Source organism: Leopardus geoffroyi, chromosome C1 (assembly GCF_018350155.1).
Source record: "Leopardus geoffroyi isolate Oge1 chromosome C1, O.geoffroyi_Oge1_pat1.0, whole genome shotgun sequence".
Lineage (NCBI taxonomy): Eukaryota > Metazoa > Chordata > Mammalia > Carnivora > Felidae > Leopardus > Leopardus geoffroyi.
Window position 1 is genome coordinate 53,596 of NC_059328.1, and position 19,335 is coordinate 72,930.

Consider the following 19,335-nt stretch of genomic DNA (forward strand, 5'->3'; position numbering starts at 1 on the left):
ATGCCCACCACCCACCGCCGCTGTGCCAACACTCCTACCCAGAGCCGCCACTCAAGCAGGCAGTCCCAGATCACCGATCCCCCATCGGCTAGGAGCCCACTCCGGGTCCTGGGCCCGCCCCCTCCCCACGTGCAGTCCCGGACTCCAGCTGCGCCCAGCGACTCCCTCAACAATGGCGCGCAGCTTCTCGCTGGCATACGCCCCTTCGCACACCCGGGACTCCCTTTCTCCTATCCTCGTCCACTCGGGAATGAGGCAAGGGTGCGTGCAGCCCCGTCCCGCCACCCCCCGCCGCCAGCCGCGTGAGCCCAGTCGGCCGTCACGCACCCCCTGCCGGAGCCCGCGCCCGCCCGCCCGCCGCGCCGGGGCCGTTTAAATGGGCCAAGTTGTGGCGGCGGCGGCGGCGGCGGCGGCGGCGGCGGCGGCGGCGGCGGCGGGAGTCTCCCAAGTCCCCGCCGGGCGGGCGCGCGCCAGTGTACGCGGGTGCGCGGCCGGGGCGGCGGGGCGGCGAGGCGGCGAGGCGGGACCTGGGCCTGGGACCCCGGGCGGGGCGGGGCGAAGGGCCGCAGACTTCCCGACTCCACTGCCAGGCTGGGCCCGGCGGGCAGTCCGGCGAGCGGGGCGCGGGGCCGCCTCACGGGGCGCGGGCGCAGGTGGCCCGGCGCCCTGTGGAGCCCTGGCGCTCCGGAGCGCGATAGGAGATCGATAGCAGCTCCCGCGGCACCATGACTCGGGCAGCCGAGGCCCCGCCAGCCGGCCGGGAAGCGGTCCGAGGTGGCCCGGCGGGCGGCGCGGCGGCAGGTGCCGGGGTGCAGTAGCGGATAGGGCGGGCGCGCGGCCAGGCGACTCCTGGGCCCCCGGCCCTCGAGCTCCAACTCCAGCCCGGGCCCAAGCAAGTTGCGCCGGCGGCGGAGAGCCGGGCTGCAGGGCCACCGGCCCGCCATGCCGGCGGTCAAGAAGGAGCTCCCAGGCCGCGAGGACCTGGCCCTGGCTCTGGCCGCCTTCCGTCCGACCCTGGCCGCACTACCACTGCCGCCGCTCCCAGGCTACCTGACACCACTGCCAGCTTCGGCCGCCCTGCCCCCGGCCGCCTCGCTACCCGCCGCGACCGCCGGCTACGAGGCGCTGTTGGCTCCGTCACTCCGCTCGCCGCGCGCCTACCTGAGCCTACACGAGGCCGCCCCGTACCTCCACCTGCCCCGGGACCCCCTGGCCCTCGAGCGCTTCTCTGCCACTGCGGCCGCAGCACCGGATTTCCAGCCGCTGCTCGACAACGGCGAGCCGTGCATCGAGGTGGAGTGCGGCGCCAACCGCGCGCTCCTTTACGTGCGCAAACTCTGCCAGGGCAGCAAAGGTCCGTCCATCCGCCACCGCGGGGAGTGGCTCACACCCAACGAGTTCCAGTTCGTCAGCGGCCGGGAGACGGCCAAGGACTGGAAGCGCAGCATCCGCCACAAAGGTGCGGCCGCCACCGTCCCTCCTCTACGCTCCCCGAGGACCCCTGGGTCGGGACCCCCTCATTCTGCCACCTGGGAGACTCCGTCTCCGCCCAGAGAGGGCGCTGCGGCTCCGGGGCTGCAGCAGAGACACTCCCCCGCCAGCCCTCCCAAACCCCCCCCCCCCGCCCCCTCCCACCTCCGCAGCACGGTCGCCTTGGTGGACCGAGGCAGAGCTCCCTCGGCCTCCACCGTCACCCCAGCTTGGGCCGCGGTGCTCTGGACTCCCAACTGCACGCAAGCCGGCCCCTCCTCCCACTCGGAAGGTCTTTGCGGGATTCCTGGGCATTGTGGCTCAGGGGAAGTTTACGGGAACTCGGGAAATTGCGGGAGACCGGCTGGGCGGGACACACTTCCCTCCCTGGTCGGTGAGCCCCCAGGATCCGGCGGGAGTCGAGGGACACACATGCGGCCGGGCTGCGGGTGGGACTTGGTGGAGGGAAGGGGAAGGTGTGTGGGTGGCGCAGGCAGGTGGGGGCCGCGGGGGCGCGCGTCGGGGGCGGGGGCGCGCGCGGAGCTGGAAAGGCAGCGGGGCTGGTAGCAGCCTGCTTGGAGAATTCAGGAATCTGGCTCCGAGGGCGCGAGGTGCGGGCGCCTGAGCAGGCAAGCAGGGGAGGCGCGGCGAGCGCCAGGCGCGGGGGTCGGGGGTCGTTAGAAAGTTAGGGACCCGGTCGCGCTGGGCTTTGGGGTTCGCGGCTCGGCTGTGGCTGCCCTCTTCCCGCTGCGGGGTCACGCGCAGTCCCGGGTCCTGGCGGCGCCGTTCACCTGCGCGCTGGATCGACCTTCCTGGGCCCGGTTCCCAGTCCCGGCAGACAGGCCTGGAGAGGGTTAGAGCGCGGGAGGGGGGACGCAGGGGGCGGGGAGGAGGCGGCTTTTGGTCAGGGGAGGGCGCTCGCCGGGAACTAGAGTTTCTGAGCTCTGCAGATCCCCGTGGCTTCCGCGAGGGTGGGGTGGGCGGCAGGGCCTGGGGGTGGGTTCGGAAGTTGGACTGAGGTGGCTGTTCACACACGTGCCGGGAGGGGGAGCGGGCCTTGCAGTTTACTGCGCCCAGAAAGCGTTCCTGCGTGCGTCGACTCTACCTGTGCCCAGCCCTGCTCTCTCACCGGTTCTGCCTCGGCCCTCCTCACAGGAAAAAGTCTGAAGACGCTTATGTCCAAGGGGATTCTGCAGGTGCACCCTCCGATCTGCGACTGTCCAGGCTGTCGAATATCCTCCCCAGTGGTGAGATGTGGGAGAAAAGTTGGGGCTTTGGGATCTTCTTTCTCCCCTGCAGAGCTTGTGCCTGTTTTCTAGGATCCAGAGTCCGTGCCAGTGTGCAGGAGGGAGCCCCTGAAGAGCAAACAGGGGAGACTTTGCTTTGGGTGGGAATCCTGGGGGAGCCCTCTCCCCTTTGGATGCAGGGCCTGATCATGCCTATCTTGGAGCCACTCCTTGGGGAGGCTTGGAGCTGCTTCTCCTGAGGTCCTGGGGACAGGGTGTGAAGGTGTCCTCCCTGGACATGTCATCCAGCCGTGGCCTGGGGATCCTGCCCTGTCACATGTCGGGGGGGGGGGGTCCCCACTGTGTCAGCTGGCCCAGGTTGGGAGAGAGGCTGGTCCCAGGGTAAAACTTGTTCTGGGATATAAGAGTGTTGGCTGGCCTGGATGTGCATTCTGGGGTGGTCACAGCTTAGCTGTGACTAACATGTGTCTCTGGGATGCCAAGAGCTAGACCCCTGCTGGGCAAGGCTCTGGATGTCCAGGAGAGTCTGAAGATACAACCCAATTAGGGGCAGAATCTGAGCAGTGTGGGCCTTTAGTGTCAAGAACTGGGGTTGGAGGCTGATGTGGGGTCCCCAACCCAGCGCAGACATATACGACCCCCTCATTGGCCTAGCGGAGCAGCAGAGATCGGGGTGCTGTGCCTGCCCCTGAAGTACTGTCTTCCATGTCACATGTCCTCCAGGCAGCGGTAGTTGGAGGGTTGATCTGAAGAGGAAATTGTCTCTTGAGAGGAACCAGTTTTGAGCTTCTGGGGGAGAGCCGCTTAGGGCCCTGGCTCTTGGTGGCAGTTAGGGTTATGCCACTGTTCCTGGCACCATCAGCAGCACCCTCTCACAGGAGGTGGTGAGAGAGGACCCGAGACACCCACCTTCGGCTTCTTTGCTTTGGACTAGAGGTAGGAAGGAGAAAGGGACGTCTTGGTTTCCTTGTGGACCCCGGAGGTAGCTGAGCTGGGCGAGCTGGGAAGCCACAGACACCCCTGTGAAGACAGACACCAGATCAGACGCACAGATTGGACAGGGGAAGGGGGATACAGCCACGCCTCCCCTGTGTACCTATCCCAATCACGTGCCTGACACGGGCTTATCGCCAGAGTCTGTTGCACAGGCAGCCGGCCTCCTGCCCACCACCACGGTTCCTGCCTGGGGCAAGAGACTGAGTTCCTTCCCCACATATGCACCTTTCCAAGGAGCTGGTACTGGAGAAGAGTCCTCTGGGCACCTTCCAGGCTGGCCTGGAGTTTCTCCTTGGGTCGGAGGGGACCAGCCCCTCCCAACCCACTCTTCCAGAGATCTCTCCCAAGAGTGTGGGGTACAGGTGGCCTGAGCCCAGTATCAGTTTCCCCAGGACACTGCTTGGATTGGGGGCAGGGTGGCCGGGTAGGTCAGACAGGGATGAGGCCCAGCCTAGAACTGCCTACTTGTCTGGGGCTCTCAGGTCACTGCCCTACAGGAGGGATGCCTCAGACCTGGGCCTACCTCTCCTGAACCTGGTCCCTCCCAAGCCTATCGCTGTCCCTCACCCTTAGGAAGGAGCTCCACAGACTTCCTTGTCTTTCTAGCATCCACCTTAGCCACATAGAGACTGTCTTGCTCTACACCCCCCCCCCCGCCCCGCCCCCCAGCCAGGCCCAAAGGTACGTACGCACTTCAGAGTCACAGATACTCCAGGGGCAGAATGTGGGTGTGCATGTGGCGCAGGGATCGTGCAGCCATGCAAGCTGGCTTTCACGTACCCACGCTCGCACTCTGAGGGGCCAGTGCTTGGCGAGGGGCAGAGGCTGGGCACCCAGCTTTCAGATCTGTGCTGCTGAGCACGGGTTGAGGTCTTGGGTGTGCCTGGGAGGCACGTATGTTCTCTGTCCTTGGCTGGGGCCCTGGTCCCTCTTCCTCAGTTCCCCTTCACAGGAGCCACTCCAGGCCAGCACAGCTGGTCAGGCTCCGTCCCAGGTGGCAGTCTTACTGCTGTCATTTCCCTCTCCTCTTCCTTGTCTTACAGATGAGAAGCAGAGGGAAATGCATTTCCTTTCTTCTCGAGAGAATAGTTTAACTAAAGCAGAAAGGAGAGGAGGTCCAGGTGCTTGGGCTACAATAGGCTAGAGAAGGGCAGGGCTGAGGGGACTTCCCAGCAGTGCACACTTCAGACAGGCCAGGGGCTGTTGAAAACACTTCCCCCTGGAGCCCACTAGCTGGCACAGAGAGGCACGGGGACCAGACAGGCGGTCACACCTACAGCCTCACCCACTCTCTGCTATTTCCAATAGAGCACAGGGCCAAGGCCAGGGTCTCAGAAGGGGCCACAAAGCAGGCCCTTTCATCTTTCAGGCCTACCCTCAGACTCCATTGCCCCACCCACCCCCATGCTGTCCCGTATATCTCATTGAGTGTGTTGCAGAGAGGAACATGAGGGTGTCCCAAATGGATTCATAAGGGCTGGCTTATGGAGACTGGCTCCTGGAGTCTGGGGATGGGGCTAATTGTGGTCCCCAGACCCAGTTGAGGAGGGGGAGAAGACCAGGGCTCCCTGGCTCTCGGCACCACTGCCCAAATCTGGAGCTTGAGTGGGCTGGGTCTGAAGAGAAGGACCCTTACTCTGGAGGACAGGACTACTGTGGTGGCTGCGCAGCTGTCCATTAGGTCCAGGATGACACTGGTGAGGCAAGACCCTCCTTCACACCTTCCTCCTCGGGCCCCCGGGTATGGTGGCATTGTCCTGGCAACAGGGAAGAGGGTGTCTGAGGAGGCCTCAGTAACTGAAAGGATGAGAGAGAATTAGATAATCCCAAGATCCCTGCCACCTCCAGGAGACAGCAACCTGTTATTAAATAAGAAAAAGCTTCCTGCCCACCAGAAAATAATCAGTAACTTTTTTCTTCCACTGGGGCGGCAGGACCTAAAGACACTGGAGGGAGCGGTGGTATATAGGGACCTTGCCTGTCCCACTGGTGTGTGAGCGTGCTCTGAGCGTGGACAAGCTCAGTGCGGACTGGCCTCCACATCTGTTCAAATGCCTCCTGCTCTGATCTCCCAGCACACGGCACACACGTGCATCCACGTACTCACAACATGGGTGCAGGGTGGGGAGAAGTAGGTATTGTGAGAGATACTGAATCTCTGCTTCTGACCCAGAGGCTGGGCCCCGAGAGGCGCAGGGGGAAGGCTGGGCCCCCAGAGGCTGGGTCAAAGGGTCTGGGCTGGTAAGGCCTCCCCACCAGGTGACCTGCGAACCCCAGGACTGCAGTTTGCAAGGGGTCGGCAGGCTCAGGCCCCAGACTCAGGCTTCACACTGCCCTTGAACTGGACCCGGCATGGCACTAGCAGAACAGAAAAAGGACCTGGCATCGGTTGGGGGTTCACACGGGAGCTGTGTGGGATCGTCCGGCAAACACACGCAGACGGTGGTAACGGCACGTCGGACAAGCGGCAGAACACAGACCTCTGTTGTGGGGGCTCTCACGGCCTCTTGGGGCTCCCTGGCGCCAGGAGAGCTGGGGCTGGCCTCCAGGTGGACATCCCCACGCTCAGGCTGATCGCCTGTGGAGGGAGCGAGGCTGGACTATGGGGTCTGGACGAGGCATGTGTCATGAGCAGCCTGGCCAGGGCCCACAGCCCTTCGCCTCACCCCACTCCAGGGTGGCATGGAGCAAGGAAGGTGGTCTGTGGAGGGGTCGCCGACCCAGGCCTCAGCTCTCTGCTCCTGTCTTCACCTGTGGCCACCGGGGCTCATGTGGACCCTGGGGCCGGCACTGCCGGCTAGAAGCCCCTTAGCAGGGCCTTTGATGGTCCCTATTTGATCTTAGTGGTTGCTGTGAGGGCTTCTGTCGCCCGGGCCCTGCCCGAAGGATGGGCCTGGGGTGCAAGCTGCCCAGGAGGCTGAGGGTCCCGATTGAGCCTAACCTGCCTCTGCTCCCTCCCTTCCCAGAACCGGGGCGGCTGGCAGACAAGAGGACGGTTGCCCTCCCCACTGCGCGGGTCCTAAAGAAGGAGCTGACCACCAGCTTCTCGGCCAGTGATGGTGACAGCGATGGGAATGGCCCCGCCTATGGGCAGCGGCCAGGCTTGAAGCAGGAGGACGCCCCACATGTCCGTATCATGAAGAGAAGGTACTTTTACCGATGACCAGGTGGGGAGGGCACGTGGGCTCTGGCTGTGGTGGTGAGGGAGGGACATCAAGACTGGGGCCTCCAGGCAGCTGAAAGCCAGGCCAGGGTGAGGGCCCTTGGACCTCAGGACAGGGCCCAAGTTTGGATTTTCTTGTCTTGGTGTCTGCCGAAGCTGAAATAGCCTGAACCCCTCCATGCCACGGGACCGTAGTGAGAACCCACCCGGAGGGAGGGGCCGACATGGTTCTGTGGGGGGGAGGAAGGAGGCTGGGCCAGCGGCTCTAGGAGGAGGGCAGTCAGGGAGACCCAGGAAGGGATGGCCTGGCGCCACCACAGCCAGGCAGAGAGGAGGAGGCTGAGCAGCCCCTAAAACGCTCGTGCTCATTCTCCTTGGCAAGCAGCGGCTCCCCTGGCTTCTCACCGTCCCTTCCAGCCTTGAGGGTCACTATTCCTGACTTCCCACCCTCTCCGCTCCTGGCAGAGGCACCTCCCTCTGTCCACTCACCTCTTCATCCCTCCATCTGTCTGTCTGTCCATCCAGCACATGTCACACGTCCCCAGAGTCTCGAGGCCTTTTCTCTTCTCGCCTAGTCTTTTAACATGTTCCAATTTCTCCTACCCTCAAGTGACCCTCCCAAACCCCCAACATCCCCACTTCCCAGCCCCCATACCCCCGTTGGCTAAGTTGACACGCCCACACAGGCTTCCAACCACCTTCCTTCAGCCCGAGGGTCTTTGTGGGAGCACTGCTGTGGGTGAGGACACAGGCACAGGGCAGAGCTGTTTCCTTACTTGACTGCCGTACTGTTGTTCTGGCATCCCTCCTACCTACGGGGTGCGGTGCTCACTTTCAAGAGGCAGACTGGTAGCACCTGGGACCCAGGGAGCTGCACCCACCTGGGCTGACACTGAACCATTGGTGCTAGCGGCAGTCTGGGGGCTTGCTCCGTGCCCTAGTTCCAGCCTGGCCGAAGCAGCTCTAACAACAAGCAGTTTGGGTTCAGTCATCTGGCTGCTGGGCAGAAGAAGCCTTAGGCTGCCCGGCCCCCTCTGCACAACGTGGCAGCTCTTCTGGGTTCACTGCACCAAGAGGCAGAGGTATGGCAGCCTCGATTCCGTCCTTCCCAGTTTCTTTGTTCCGTGAGACCAGGAACTGGCTCCCACCCCATGCTTCTATCCTGATGTCAGCCACCGGCTGGTTGAGCTGGTACCAGACGGCACAGGAGACAAAGCTGAGCCAGCCCAGTTCCCTTGGGGCCAGCGCTCTGGGGCAGATGAGGGCTATGCCATACCCATGCCCTGCTGTTCACGTACTAGGTCCCAGAGGCCACTTTGACCCTCTGCTTCTCTCCTTGCAGAGTCCACACCCACTGGGACGTGAACATCTCCTTCCGAGAGACGTCCTGCAGGTAGGGTTCGGGTCTGGGCCAGGCGTTTCCCCATACCCTGTGCATGGGCAGGATGGAGACCTGTTGCCCCATGTCCCCTGGGTCTGCTGCTAAATCTCTCTAGCTCCCTCCCTTCCTCCCCTCCTTACTCTGTGGTCTGTCTGTCGACTTGTGCCCGGGCCTTGACAGCAGCACAGGCATGGGTTCTGGGCAGCCCAATCCTGGAGCCAACGTGCACTCCCCTTCCCAAATGGGACTGGCCATTTGAGTCGATCTGCCCAAAGATGAGGCCGTGACCTCTCCCTCTCACCCTCCCAAAGACCCACCAGGAGGTGAGAATGGTGGTGTGTACATGGGATCTTACAGGATGCATAGGCGTTTACTAGGGAAAGAGGAAGTCTGCAAAGGTGTGGAAGAACAAGGCAAGGGGATGTGTGGGGTGGGGGTGGGGGCTTGGGGGAACTGGCAGGTCTGACTCAATTGAATGCTAGAGAACTTTGGATGCTGAGGCTGTAGGACAGGGTCCTCCAGGCAGTGAGGAGCCACCAGGAGTTCTTGAGCAGAGGACTGACAGAGTGTTTTGAGGGGGTCGTTCTTGGAGGCCCTGCCCAGGAGGTTGGAGGTTTGCTCCAGTACACGGCACTTCAGGCTTGTAGAAGCATGGTGGAGGGCGGGGGGGCTGCAAACCCAAGACTTAGTAAGGAGAGAAGATGAGGGGACCTGACGAGGAGGTTGGGGGACATTGAGAAGGCCCAAGTTCCAGGTCCCAGAGGGGCAGAGGATGGTCAGTCTGTGGATGCAGCCCAGGCTGTGGTTTCTGGCCAGCGGGGTCAAGTCTTGCCCTGGGGCTTCCAGGGAGGACGCAGGAAGGGGCCAGCCCAGCAGGTTAGGGGCTTGCGCTCCCCACCCCCAGCCTGGCCCTGTGCCATATGTGTTCTTAGTGACACCTCTGAAAATGTTTGGGTCCTGGAGCCGGATTACAACGAAAACACCTTCAAACTTATTTCCGCCTCATTCTGAAGTTGCCCACTCAACTGTTCATTTTTATGAACCGTCATGAACATTGATGACATTTTATGAGCCTTTTACTTGGGAAGCTACAGGATAAATTTGTCAGCGAAGCTTATAGGGAACCCAAGGGAGGCTCCTGCATTCCTAGAATGACTCCTCCTGCCTGCAGCCCCCTCCTCACCCACCCCAGCCTTGTAAAGTGAGAGAAGGTCCCAGGTGTCCAGACGCAGGGGGCCCCTGGTAAGGGGCCAAGTCCAAGTGCGTGTGGGGTCCTTCGCTCTTGCACAAGCTCCCAGAGGTGGCTGGGATGACTTTCTGGATTTTACCAGAGGGGAGCTTGCAGTTTGGGGGCAGGGGCAGAGCATGGTCAAGAGGACTTACAGCCCATCCGCCCACTACCTGCTGATACGGCCCCTCGGCCTCTGGCCAGGCACACAGCCCAGCTGCCTCACACTGCCCCCTCCCCGGCTCTGTCTTTGTCTCTTCCTGGCTCCTTTTGGCCCCGTCTGTCTGTCCTCGTCTCCTGTCTGTTCTCTAGGCTCTGTCCGCCCGTCTCTCTGCTATTCTCAGCCTTTCGATCTCTGCATCCGTCCACTCGATAGTCTGTCTGCTCGAACGTCCTCATCTGTCACTCTCCGTTTGTCTGTCTCTCTCCATCCATTGGCCTGCCTGCTTGGAACTCCCACCTCAGGGGCCATGCACCCCAGGCAGCGGGCAGAGGATATGGTCCCTGCCCTCCCGAGGCCCCTGAGTTGGCTAGGATATGGGCAAGGATTGGACAGTATGACAGTCGCTGAGGGAGCCTGGAGGAGCCCAGGGTGCCCCTCAGAGAGAGTTGGGGTCCAAGGGGCAAGACCCTTCTCCCTCATCCTCGCAGCATACCCTCCTCCATGTAGCCCCTTCTGTCACTCAAGCTCTCCCCCTCACCTTATGACACACAGCCCCACTCCATGGTGCCACAGAGAGCCTCCCAAGTCCCTCATGGGCTTTGTCCCTTGTGCACAGCAGGACGCAGCAGAGGGTGTTTCCATGGCCACAGGAACCCCGTACTTGGGATGCCAAATGCAAGGCTTACGCATTTTCAGCCTGCTGTTTCTTTGTAGTCCTTTATATAAAACCTGGCATATTTTGTTCAGTGAGTGGCCAGATGACCAGAACATGTTTTCCAGGCTGTCTTGGGCCCTGTGGGATAAACCCCCAAGGCAGAGAGCAGGGGTGGGGTGGGCGGCAGTGTTCTGATTCCCACTAGGCCTCACTTCCACCGTGCCACAGCACCTGGGCCCGAATAACTGACCTGTCAGTAACAGAACTGATGGCCATAGTGGGGGGGGGGGGCGGGGGGTACAGTCCAAGGTCCCTGTGTGGGCGCTGGACTAAGGGTTCATGGGGAACAAACCGACGGGCTCTTTCCTCACCTATCCGGTCTGCAGGTAGGTGGTTCACTTCCTATAGGAGCCCTGGGGACACCAGAATTGGATCCCCTCAGGGGAGAACTCGGAGGCGTCTCTAGACACCCCCGCACCCCCTCCCTAGTGCTGAGGACAGCAGTTCTCTCCTCAACACCTTCGCATTGATGAGGATGATAGAGGGATGAGAATTGCTGCCAATTAATCCCATAAAGTACTTACTCCCACCCCACCTGCACTCCTGTTTGCGTAGGGGGGGGCCTTCTCTCCTCCTGGGAGAGGCGGTGGGGGTGGGGAGAGAACCCACATCTGGGTCTCCCAGAAGGCTCTAGAGCCCAGCCCTGGAGTCTTTGGGGGCTGAAACTGATCTGCTTAGGGGCCAGCCTGGATTAGCCTACTCCAGCCGCCCAGGCCAGGGGGGCTGGGGGCTACTTAATGAGGTTTAGGGTCGGTTCCCAGGTCACTCCGTGGAGGCCCTCTAGCAGGGGCCCAGCTGGGAGGCTGCTCTGGTACAGGTGGGCCAGGGAACAATGGTCCTGGGGAGGGTGGGGCGCCAAGGGCCCTCCCTGCTCCTCTCCTGTTCTGTCTTGACTTCCTGTTGCTCTAGGCTGTATCTGTGAGATGGCGGGTGACCCTTCCCTGTGCCAAGAACATCAACAGCAAATGGGGCCATTTACACACACAGTCGCACTGAGATCTCACTCCTTCTTTTCTCTGGGACTCTGTGGTGTAGGATTGAGCTGATTTAGCAGGAAGAGAAATGAGGAAACAAAAGAGTTAAATACATGCTTATTCCAGGCCCGCACATGCCTGGTGGCCGAGGCTCTTAGCTGGGAGCCTTGGGGAGAGCAGAGTGTCCTGAACACACGGGAGGACCAGGCTCCCCATTCGTGTTGTGTGTCTGTGTGTCTGTGTGTGTCTGTAGGTGCATGCTCTTTAGGCCCTTTGGGTGAGTGTACACACGTCCCTGTGTGTGCACACACCTCATTGGCTGCAGGACTTTGGTCTGAATGTTGGTTTCCTTATTTGAAGAAATTGAGGGTCTGTGGGTGGTTACGAGTTTTAGCTGAAAGAGCGCGTGCAACTTCCTTAGTGAAGCACAGTAGTTAAGTGCTAGATAAGTGATATGCGCACGTATGACAGCGTGTGTCCTCTCTGGGCACCTTCTCATGAGCAGACCCCACCCCCCACCCCCCCCTTGCCTGGTGATTGCTCTGGTCACTCTGGGGAGAGCATGGCAAAACTGAGCTGGGCTCCTGAGCTCTGTACACGCCCTCCCTGGGGACCACGGTGGGGCCTGAGTGTAAGGTCCCGTGCCAGGTAGACACTTGGCAGGTCCTAGTGGTCTTGGGTGGGGCTGGATAGGTCACACCCACTAGATGTTTCCCCTGGGACCGGCCGTGGGGATGCCCACATGTGTGCTGTCACAGGCCACAGAGAGGTGTGTAGGAGGCCTTGCACTTTTGTGTTGTCCTCGGGCTCTATGTGTGCCCACACTCGAGCTCGGTCAGGCATTTGCTGTACCCAGCACTGGGCACACGGCCTCTTGGGGTCTCACCCTCACTGTCTTGCTTCACGACAGCCAGGACAGTGACCTGCCCACCCTCATATCCAGCGTCCATCGTAGCCGCCACCTCGTTATGCCCGAGCATCAGAGCCGCTGTGAATTCCAGAGAGGTGGTGTGGAGATCGGCCTGGGAGCTGCAGGTGAGGAGCTGGGGGGCGGGGGGGGGGGGGGGAGAGAACAGGGCTGCCAGGGCCACTGCAGCTCAGCCTGGGGACAGCCTGCCCTGCCACCCTCCCAGTGTCTCTGCTCAGCAGCTCTGGATGCCGCCACCCCCAGCAGCCTTGGCTGGCAGCCAGGGAGGCCAGCGGAGGCGGGAGGTGGCAAGGCCGGCTGTCCCCTGGGGCTCCATGTGATGGTAATTGTGTTAATCCCGGCCAGCTGGGCAGACAGGAGGCACAGGCAGTGGCTCCACCGTGGCTGCTTCTGGGGTGGGCTTGGAGTGGCCAAGGCCACTGCCATCCCCTTCCCATAGGAGCAGAAGCAGGAGGACAGTCACGGATGTGCAGGCCTCATAGAGGCTCAGAAATGCACATCGTGAATGGCTCACTTGAGGGCAGGGACATGCTCTACACGCATGAAAGTGCCCACCGACCCCACGGAGCACAGGCGCCTGGAGGAAGGGGGTCCATCACCTAAGAGAGGGGGCATCTCTGCAGGGGTGAGGCAGGAGAGTGCTAGCTCAGAAGCTCCTGGGGTCATCTCAGAGGGACAGCTCCTGGGGCAGCAGGAGCTCAGAAGGAGGGAGCAGCTGGGGGACACCGCGCCCCCCCCCCCCCAACAGAGGAATAGGCCAGAGGGGACTTGGCCACAAGGCTTTGCTGCAGAGAATGGGGCATGGCTGAGCTTCGGCTAAAGGGGAGGTAAGAGGAGCTGGCAGGGGCCCCTCGCAGTCCTACGGACCCTGGGCAGGGAAGTTTCCGGCTCTCAGAAAGGCTGGGGAGAAGACAGTCATCCCCCATTAGCGCCCCCAGGCGTGCCTGTGCCTGGGAAGGCCTTTGTGGGGTGGGTGTGAGGGGGCTGCTTCTGGAACCTTGTTGGAGGCGGCTGAGCAGGCAGCTGATAAAATCTAATTGCCCCATCGATCGGGCGGAGCTGCGGGAGCCACACAGTGATTGAGATATTCTAAGCCAGCAGGCCCTCCCCATGCTGCCCGTACACATGGAGACCTCCCCACGGTACACAGCACGAGTGTGCACGCGTGCCCTGCTCCCAGCTGGGGCTGCATGCCTGGGGCCTTCGCGTGGCCCCGCACCCAGCTCACACCCCGTGTCTGGGTGTCACCATGCCACACACCTGTGTCCTCACTCTCGCTTTATGCTGAGACGGGCGTACAAGCGTGTCAGGGGTCACAGGTGGTCTGCATGGAGTGTCACATGTGTGTGCTGTGCCCAGGTTTTGTCAGAGTTTGCCCTCTCCTCGGGGCTGCAGTCCCCCATTGGCTTCCACTTGTGCCTGTGGGCCCTTGGGTGGAGACATTTGCCTGCCGTCACCCCCTGTTGCTTCTCCGGGAGCCGCTTGTCAATCTTATTCCCACAACCCCAGCCCTGCTCCTTCCCTGGATCCTAGACAGGAAGGGCCGCGGAGGACTGTGAGGGGCTCAGCTGGGGTCCATGCTGGCATCTTACGACTGTGTGTGTGGGTCTGTGAGTGAGTGTGGCCCTCGTCAGGGACTGGTGGGCCCCCAGATCTCCATGGCGGGATCTTACTGTAGTCACAGGGCTGAGTCTCACTGTGGGCCCTTCTGCCTCCAGCAGCACCTCCCCCAGACAGAGGGGAGCCTTCATCCCCCAAGAGAAAGGGGAAGGGGAGGTTCCACTGTGGAAAATGGGAAACAGAACTCAGGGAAGTGAGGGTGCTGGGTTTTCTGCTAAACCCAGAAGGGGTGTATGCAGGATGGGGTGCGGACCCAGCCCAAAGCCACTTCCAGGCCCAGCACAGCTGGATGTTGTGGCCCTCCTGCCCTGAGGCCCCAAGGCTGTTGGGGGCTGGCCCTCATGCTGGTTGTGCCCCCTACCTGTCCTGCCAGGTCACTGAGGTGGGGACCCTTCAACCAAGCAGTGAGGACCTCGTCTCCCAGGGCAGGGGTTGGGCTGCCGAGCCCAGGCCAGTGGCAGCGAGGTGGCTGAGATCAATAAGTTATTAGCACCATTCTGTCAGCTGTAAAGTGGAGATTGATCGGCCTCTCACTGCTGCCGCACTTCCCCGGCCTGATAAAAATGACAGATTAAGGGAATAAGAGAAAGGAATTAGGCTCTGGGAATTAGGCTTCTGGGAAGCCTGCCTTGCTGAGGTGTCATGGCAGGCCTGGTTCACAGAGGGGGTAGCCCCCTCACCCCACCCACCCAGGCGGCCTCTCAGGTCAGAGAGGGGGCCAGAGCACAGGATCTGGCCTGGAGGCCAGCACTGGAATGGTCCCAGGAGAGCAGGGCATCTGCTGAGCTGTTCAGCAGAGACCCCCACCCCAGCTCCTGAGCTCAGGAAGGAGGGATTAGGGCCTGGGATGGAAAGGGGCTGCCTTGGGGAGACAGATGAGTATGGTGGGGCTGCCCCTCCCCCCACTACTGTGGCCAGGCTGTGTAGAGCAGGTGAGACTGCTCAGGGGTGCCCTCAGGAGCTCAGAGCCCAGCTGGGCAGGTAGGCAGGTGTGTGGCCGGAAAGGCCAGGGTGCTGGCTCAGGCCTTCTGAGGGCAGTGAGGGGTGTGGCCTCGGTGGAGGTACCCAGGAGTTGGTGTGGCAGGTGTGCCTGACCTTGGAGGCTTCAAGGTGGCCTTGGGGGCCTGCTGCCTAGGGACTTCCCTGAGCAGGTAGAGGACAGGGGAGGTAAAGTGGCTTCCAGTCTAAACCAAAGCCTTCCATTCCCCTTTAGCGGAATGACCAGGAGGGGCCATTACTTTGTACAGGAGACTAATCTGGCTGGGTAGGGGCAGCAGGGTGCCTGTGGGGTCCTGAGTTGCCACCTGAGCTGTTACCACAAACCTCCTGTCACATACACACATACCCCAAAGCCCAGGATCAGAACTGTCCCTCGACCTGTCCAAAGCCTGGCAAGATGTCCTTTGGGAGCCCGGGCTGGGAAAGGCTTTGACCTGGCCAGGATCCAAGGGCACCTGAGCAATGATGGATTTGGTTCCCCAGCATCTCTACCACCTGGGCCTCCCCAGCCATGGTACGTGCCCCCTCCCCATGGCACGGTCCCCTACCCACGTGTGCTAGGCTCTGAGCTGCGGTTGGCAGGGACCGAGGCCTGGGCTGGGTCCCTCCCTGCCCCTGGCCTTCCCAGCCTCCATCCCCTCCAAGCCCTGAGACACAGGGCGGGGCTCACTCTCCCCTCCCCCAGGTGACCTGTTGGGCAAGAGGCCAGGCCGCACCCCCCACGTCAGCGGTGAGTGCCCACTGGAGAAGAAGGCACGAAGCAAGCCACCCCAAGGTGGGAACTCAACTTCAAGGTGGAGGGACAGGTCCCAGAGGAGGGAGGGGGTAACTTAGACCCTGCCACGGCAAAATCAGCCCCACAGCAGGGTCTAAGAGGGGAGGTTCTGCTTCTCTCCCATGGTGGTATCTGAAGGAGAATCCCTTTACCTTATGCTCCTCCCAACACAGAGACTCTGTTGCTGCCAGAACTAGGGCCAAGCATGGCCCCTGAGGATCACTACCGCCGGCTTGTGTCTGCCCTGAGTGAGGCCGGCACCTTTGAGGACCCGCAGCGTCTCTACCACCTGGGCCTCCCCAGCCACGGTATGTGCCCCCTCCCCATGGCACGATCCCCCACCAAGTGTCTACCCACATGTGCTAGGCTCTAACTATCCCTGGAGGCCTCTGCTCAGTGTGAAAAGAGGCCCTGGGGTCTTTGGCTGCTGAGACCAAATCTGGGCCTGGATGTGGGTCTGTAGGCCCCTCGGTCCCTACAGGCCCCTTGTAGGTGGGCAACGAGGAGTCACTCTCCTCCCCTTCTGCCCAGGCAGCCACTTGCCTGGGCAGATGTGGGGGATCCCCCACCTGCATACCCCACTGTCTCCCAGACTGTCTCGCAGAGCCATGCCTCACTTGTGACACGCAAACACTGTCATTTCACAGACACAGAAAACAGAGTCTGAGGTGAACCCCGGTGAGAGTGGGAGGTGGGGACTGAACCAGGCCTACCTGCTTCTCTCCAGTACATGCAGCTTCTCTTTGTCCCCGGGTCTATATGCTGTAGTCCTTCCTACTCCAGCTGTCAGAGCCATGTGTGAGATTGTGCTAGCCACCTCACCTGGGGGTCAGCCTGGGTCTCTAGGTGGGAGGGGCCAAGAGGAGGGGAGTAGTCAGGCTAGGACATCCAGAAGGCAGGATGGGCGGCAGTTGGGATGTGGCTACCAGGACCTCACTGGTGCTCAGGAGAAGCTCCAGCTGGAGGCGGGGACCCTGCCCCGCCCGGTTCCCCACCCTGTGCTCTGTCCATCTGTCCTTCCTGCCTCTCATGGACACACCTCGCCCACCCACCATCTGGCACCCTGACCAGCTGCACCTTAGCCTGGCAGACCCCAGCCCACGGTGCTGCCGCTAGCTTGGCTTTTCTGGCTGGAGGTGGGTGAGGGGTGCTGGGAAAGGGGGCAGGATTTCTTCTCCTCACACAAGGCACTGTCCCCCAGGGCAGTCAGGCACCGAGAGCCTGAATAATTCACCAAATGTTAATAATTTAAAAATCTTCCTTTTTAATTGCTTTCCCTGCCCTGCCTGGGGCCCGCTCGGCTGGCCTGCGCGGGGGAGGGGGCGCCGGCCACCGGGGAGCAGCACCGGGAGCCGGGCTGTCAATCATGGCCCTGCGCCGCCGCCCCCGCCGCGGAGCCGACTGTAAATAACCGAGGCCGTCGGGCGGGCGCGGGGGCGAGGGGCCCCGCTGGGATCGATGCAGGCGGCCGCGCCGGCTGGGCTCTGCGGGCTGGCACCCGGCCCGGGCAGGGCCCACCTCCGCTTTTCGGGTAATTAATTTATAAACAGGCGGCGGCGGCGGCCACGGCTGGGGCTGCGCAGGGCGGGGGGGGGGGGGGGGGGGGGGGGGGGGGGGGGGGGGGGGAGGGTGATGGTGGGAGTGGGGGAAGACACTCAGACTCAGAGGCCCGGCGGAGCAGGATGGAGGGACCCGGATGGGGAGCAGAGGGCTAGACTCCTCGAGTGTGCACGGAGTGTTACCGGGAAGGAAGTCACCTGGGCATCGTCTGTCCAGGGCTGGAGACCCATCCCCACGCCTCCAGGAGCAGGCCTGCCTGAGGATCCCTCACTCTTGGGTCTTTGCACAACACCATCCCTCAAGGCCCCCTGCAGCCTTGATCTCCATAACCTCTGAACTCCTGTCAATATCAACATTCAGAGGCCACAGAATCCCCTGAAAGGGAGGCCTTCCCCTCCCTCCCACTGCATCTTGGTTACTGGCATCCCCACATCGCTTTCAATGCTAACCTGCCCCTCTCTCAATACAGGTGGGTGCCTCCCCACGCCCACTCCCAGCGCCATACAAAGCTAGCGGTACTGTTAAGGGTTTGGTCTCCCCTGCCCTGTGGCCCTCTGTTCATCTTTCTGTCCCCATGACCAAACGGCAAGGTCGCTCTGAGGACATGCTCTTATCAGCACCTGGTCTCCTTGGTGTCCTTGGCCAATGTCCTATGTTCACCAGCCCTGGGGGAGTCTGGCCTCTAGACCACCACTGACCATCCCCACCCCCCCCCAACCCCCCCAGATCTCCTGAGGGTCCGGCAAGAGGTGGCAGCGGCATCTGTGAGGAGCCCCAGTGGCCTGGAAGTCCACTTACCCTCATCCACGGCAGGTCAGCGCCGAAAGCAGGGCCTGGCTCAGCACCGAGAGGGCACCGTGCCAGCTGGCACCCCATCCTTCTCAGAGAGGTACTGGGTGCCCACATCAGAAAAGGCCCCATATTCTCTTTGCTGGCTTCTCAGATACACCTAGCACCTGGTTTCTGCAGGTCACGTCCACAGCCTGCATCTGCCCTCAATCGTGCACACACTCTCCTCCCCCGCCACAGTCACACGCAGCCATGTTGGTACAGAAAGTGTGCCAGGCAGTGTGCTGGCCCTAGGTTCATGGTCTGACCCCGAGTTGGTCAGAGGCCTAGAACACTCCTGGAATAGAATGTGTGTGTGTGGGGGGGGGGGGGGGTGACCCCTCCTCTGGGCAGGGTGCTAAGGGTGATGGCACTTTCTGTTGAGCAACTGTGGGACTGGCTGAATCCAGCTCCAGAAACAGCTGAGGGCTTTGCTCCCCCAACAGGTAGGTGTGGGGGCTGGAGGCAGATTGGGGGAGTCCGTGGAGAGGAGGGTGTGGAGGGGGCAGAAGGCAGAAGATGGGAGCAGGAGCAGTGCGAGGCCTGGAAACCTTGAAGTCAGCCGAGAGCTGGGGAAGGGAGCCCTCACCCCCCCACCCCCCGCCCGCCCTCCGTCCACCTGCAGAGGCCAAGGGGTGAGCGAGCTAGGGGGCGGGAAGGGCTGTGGCGGCTCTCGGTGGTCTCCAGCCGGGCCCCAGGGTACAACCCCCAACAACGCCGAGCCCCCGGCCCTCCGCACCGCCCCCCCCCCCCAACGGAGCGCTATTTGCAGCTGCCTCCACCGCCTCCAGGATTGCAGCTAATTGCGCCCCCGCCCCCCTGGCCGCCCAGGGTCCGTGGGGAGCGGGGAGGCGGGGGCCCGGCGCGCCCCGCGCGGTAATTACCGCTGCAGTCGCCGCCGCCCGCCGGGTCAGCGCCTCCGCGCCGCCGCCGAGATTAATTGGCGCCGCCAGCCGGGGGCGGGGGCGGCGCGCGACCCGGAGCCGTAACGAGCGGTGCATCGACCGCCCGCGGGGCCGGCAATTAGTAGAGGCGGCGGCGGCGGCGGCGGCAAGGGGGGTGGGGCGCAGGGCAGTTACGGGAATAGAGGGGGCGCGCGGGGCCGGGGCCTGCGGCGCGCACTCTTACCGCCCCGTCGTCCACAGGGAGCTGTCGCAGCCGCCCCCCTTGCTGTCGCCCCAGAATGCCCCTCACATCGCCCTGGGCCCCCACCTTCGGCCTCCCTTTTTGGGGGTGCCCTCGGCCCTGTGCCAGACCCCAGGTGAGGAGTAGGCGGGTGCGCGACCCT

General features: G+C 62.4%; 1 protein-coding gene across 1 annotated transcript in view; it reads left to right on the forward strand.

The window, feature by feature from the left end:
• SAMD11 (sterile alpha motif domain containing 11) overlaps positions 1–19,335 on the forward strand; it is a 24,883-nt gene continuing 5,548 nt past the window's right edge. Inside the window, exons 1-10 of the mRNA XM_045482063.1 lie at positions 1–261; positions 819–1,459; positions 2,626–2,717; positions 6,680–6,860; positions 8,219–8,269; positions 12,248–12,372; positions 15,570–15,659; positions 15,833–15,967; positions 17,946–18,108; positions 19,193–19,308. Coding sequence (XP_045338019.1) covers positions 1–261; positions 819–1,459; positions 2,626–2,717; positions 6,680–6,860; positions 8,219–8,269; positions 12,248–12,372; positions 15,570–15,659; positions 15,833–15,967; positions 17,946–18,108; positions 19,193–19,308 — 1,855 coding nt within the window. The remainder of the gene's footprint in view (positions 262–818; positions 1,460–2,625; positions 2,718–6,679; positions 6,861–8,218; positions 8,270–12,247; positions 12,373–15,569; positions 15,660–15,832; positions 15,968–17,945; positions 18,109–19,192; positions 19,309–19,335) is intronic.